Source organism: Amblyraja radiata, chromosome 15 (assembly GCF_010909765.2).
Source record: "Amblyraja radiata isolate CabotCenter1 chromosome 15, sAmbRad1.1.pri, whole genome shotgun sequence".
Classification (NCBI taxonomy): domain Eukaryota; kingdom Metazoa; phylum Chordata; class Chondrichthyes; order Rajiformes; family Rajidae; genus Amblyraja; species Amblyraja radiata.
Window position 1 is genome coordinate 40,398,868 of NC_045970.1, and position 3,574 is coordinate 40,402,441.

Consider the following 3,574-nt stretch of genomic DNA (forward strand, 5'->3'; position numbering starts at 1 on the left):
GGAGAGAGAGAGAGGGAGAGAGAGAGAGGGAGAGGGAGAGAGAGGGGGGGACGGGAGGGAGTCAACTGGATCCAAGGATGAGCTCCAAAGAAGAAGCCAAGTCTTCCTCGGGCTCCTTGCATTCCTCCTTAGACGAGCGGAGAAGAAGTCCTCTCGATCAGCTGCCGCCCCCGGCCAACTCCAACAAGCCCCTCACGCCGTTCAGCATCGAGGATATACTGAACAAGCCGTCGGTGCGGAGGGGCTTCGCTCTGTGCGGGACGACCCATCTCCTGACAGCGGGCGACAAGCACTCTGCCTCGGCCCTGGGTCGGCCCGGAGTCCTGTCGCAAACGTCGCCTTTGTGCGCCTTGGAAGAGCTGGCCAGCAAGACATTCAAAGGGCTGGAAGTGAGCGTGTTGCAAGCGGCCGAGGGTGAGTCTAGCTCCGAAACCCGCGCGTTGGGATGGGCAAACTTTATCGGTTAAAACAAAATGTTAGGGAATTTTGCAAGACCCGGGTTGCAAATGTAAATAAATAAAACACGTTTTTTTTAAATTGTTTTTTTTTCCCCTGCTGGGGGGGAGGAAATTTTTATTTTGGATTTGATATTCGTTGCAATAGATTTGCAGCAGAATTCGTCGCGTTGAACGAGAGAGCTGAGCGGATAAAGAGACCCAGATTCGGGTCCACATCCATTTAGCGTTTTAATAACCAGCCTGGATTTTAAAATCAGCACATTATCCTCTGGACGTGGCGGATTTTCCCTTTTTAACAATTCCCTGGGGTTGGTTTATTTTAATTTGTTAACGGTATGGGTGCAGGAGACACTGGGAACTCGATTTAATCGAAGTGTGCGGGGAAAGGGAGTTTTAAATAACGAAAAAATCTCTGGGTTTAATTAAAAGGCGCGGGTCGGGTAAAATTCATTAAGGGTTTCTCTCGGAGGGGCTGGGGGGGGGGGGGGGGGGGGGGGGGAATGTCATTCGTGAAGCGGCTTTTCTTGAAACAGGTTGACATTGACATCGTTTCTCTCCGTTCTAAAAAGGGTCTGTTTTAACAGGAAGGGACGGATTGACAATCTTCGGCCAACGCTCGACACCCAAGAAACGCAGGAAGTCGCGGACGGCTTTTACCAACCATCAGATATACGAACTGGAGAAACGGTTCCTCTACCAGAAGTATCTGTCGCCGGCGGACCGCGACCAGATCGCTCAGCAGTTGGGCCTGACCAACGCACAAGTCATCACTTGGTTCCAGAACCGCCGGGCCAAACTCAAGCGCGACCTGGAAGAGATGAAGGCGGACGTGGAGTCGGCCAAGCGCCTGGGACCCAGGCAAACTGAAAAAATGGCGGAACTCTCAGAACTGGAGAAAAGTGCGGCGGAGATTGCGAGCAAGGGTCGCTCTCAGAGTCACAGCCCGGTCAAAAGTGCCCACACAACCCCGTCGCCGCTGGCCAACGCGCCCCCGACGCGCAAAGACTACTCCGAGGAAGACGAAGAGGATGAGGAAGAAATTGAAGTCGATGACTAATTGCCCCCTTTACTTTCTGTTTTTTGCCTCCCCCGCCCTCCTCTCTCCAGCGGCCCTGTTTTATATATAACAAAAAAAAACACAACATTCATTGCGAGAACAAGAACAACAACAAAAAAATAATAAAGAGAGCTTCCTCGTCGACTTTCTACTCAACAGCTTGAAGCATGTGTTCCAGAAACGATCCGATTTCTTCCTTTAATTCTTTAGTTAGAACCAGGCGTGATCTGAGGCAGAAATATCCCAGAATAAAAAAGCAATAATCGGCGCTTAAGGTTCGCCAAAGTCTGGCTCAACTATTTAATAATTTCCATTTCTATATATTGTATATATATTAAAAAAAAGAAGCCTTTATGAATAGGGAGTGGCGGATTATCTGGGTTCCGAGGCGCTCAGACTACTGCAGTTGAGTATCAGTTTAAAGATCTTGGACGTGTGGTGATTTCCTGGAATCCTTCTGTAGCGGCAGGGATGTGTTTGCATGGGCCTGGTCTGCACGGCACAGTTATTTTTAAACAAACAAAAAAAAACACAAAATTACTGGACTCACTTGTGACTTTCTAAATATTTCTCCTTTTTTGGGTCTGATACCGAGACAATTTATTATATACAACGTGATCAGAAATTCTGCCTCCCCACACACAGCGACCCCATTAAAACCTATTTTTGTGATTTCTTCTTGTGGTTTGTGAATTTATTATATATATTTTTTTACACACAGTTACCCGGCCGCGGGTGGATGCTTGAAAAGGGGCTGATATGTAAATGTGAATTGTGTTTTTTTGTGTGTTTGTTTAACTTTTCAATAGCGGCAACGGGAGAAGAGATGGTTTTAATTTCAAAAATGTATTTGTCAAGGCTGAGGTAGAGACTGCATGGACTCTCCAAGTCACATACCCACTCACTTACCGACACACACACACGCGTGCGAGATTTAATGAACTCTCCGATCGTGTCCCGCACTTCAGAAATAGAGAGGACAATTTACATCTCAATGGAAGTTCTCGTCAAAGCCATTTAACTGACACACGCGCGCATTCATAAACACGACCCACGCTATCCAAAATAAACTCCCTTTCAATGGTTCTGCTCACGCCGAAGCAACAGAATTTATGTTGCAAACGATACACACAATGTACCTTCAATTTTAGCAGACCTTTATTTTATGTGCACACCGTTTTTCAGGTCGGCTTGAACCGATTCCCCGTCGCCAAGGCGGAAGTTTTATATATATATATATATATATAGAGAGAGGGAGAAGGTTTGTTTAAGTACAGAGGGAGGTGGCTGTTAAAAACAGTTTTAAGGTTTGCAATATGGTTTAAAAAAAAAGGGGCCGAAGCTCGTCCCCCCTCAAGCCCTGCGCTCCGATATACTTTCTCCTGAAACGAAGATTGACGGGGATGGCGAAAACGTGTGGCTTTAATGTGTGACAAATGTGGATTCCGTATGGAGAGACGAGGTGCACAATATTGCAGGCAGATGCGTGCTTCAGGCCCAATAAATAACAGAGGAGCGGAGGGCAGAACGGGGGGGACTTGTAAAGAGGGATGGTGCTGGCTATTTTGGAGACTGTATCCTGAACAAAAGTGAAATTTATGTGAGAACTGAAAATCTGTTTTTTTTTAAAGAGAGGGAGAGAGAGAAAGAGAGAGGGAGAGAAAAAGATGCCAGTTTTCCCCGTTTTTTGGGCCATTTTCTGTGGGCAGTAAAGTCATTGAGAATGGATGAGCCAGTTAATGTTAGCGGAACGCATGGAACTGCGGACAAATGATGCCGGGGTGTTGATTTGTCAATTGACAATAGGCTATACAAAACCTCCCGCCGCGCTCATGCACAGCAGACTTTTCAAAGAACAAGTGTCTGTACTGGGCAGAATGCAACTAACCGCTTGGACACCATATGGTTTATGAATTTTCTAAACAATTTCGAGACAATTTGATGGATCGGCCAATTCCGCCTCTTGAATGTTGACGCCTTCTACAATAGGGCTAATATATACATTGGTAGGTCCAGGGCATCTGCCGTGGCGATATCGCTTCGAGGAGGCATTTGCAAG

The 3,574-nt window shown here is 46.7% G+C and overlaps 1 protein-coding gene across 2 annotated transcripts; it reads left to right on the plus strand.

The window, feature by feature from the left end:
- The first annotated feature begins 13 nt into the window (after nucleotides 1-13).
- On the plus strand, nucleotides 14-2,191 carry lbx1 (ladybird homeobox 1). Of its 2 annotated transcripts, none has more exons than XM_033034173.1 (2): nucleotides 14-414; nucleotides 1,028-2,191. In XM_033034173.1, exons 1-2 carry the CDS (start codon nucleotides 78-80, stop codon nucleotides 1,513-1,515), a joined length of 825 nt encoding a protein of 274 aa, XP_032890064.1. In that variant the 5' UTR covers nucleotides 14-77; the 3' UTR covers nucleotides 1,516-2,191. The 2 variants fall into 2 exon arrangements, with proteins under 2 accessions (XP_032890064.1, XP_032890065.1); XM_033034174.1 differs by having other exon boundaries at nucleotides 1,043-2,191.
- Nucleotides 2,192-3,574: the final 1,383 nt, after the last annotated feature.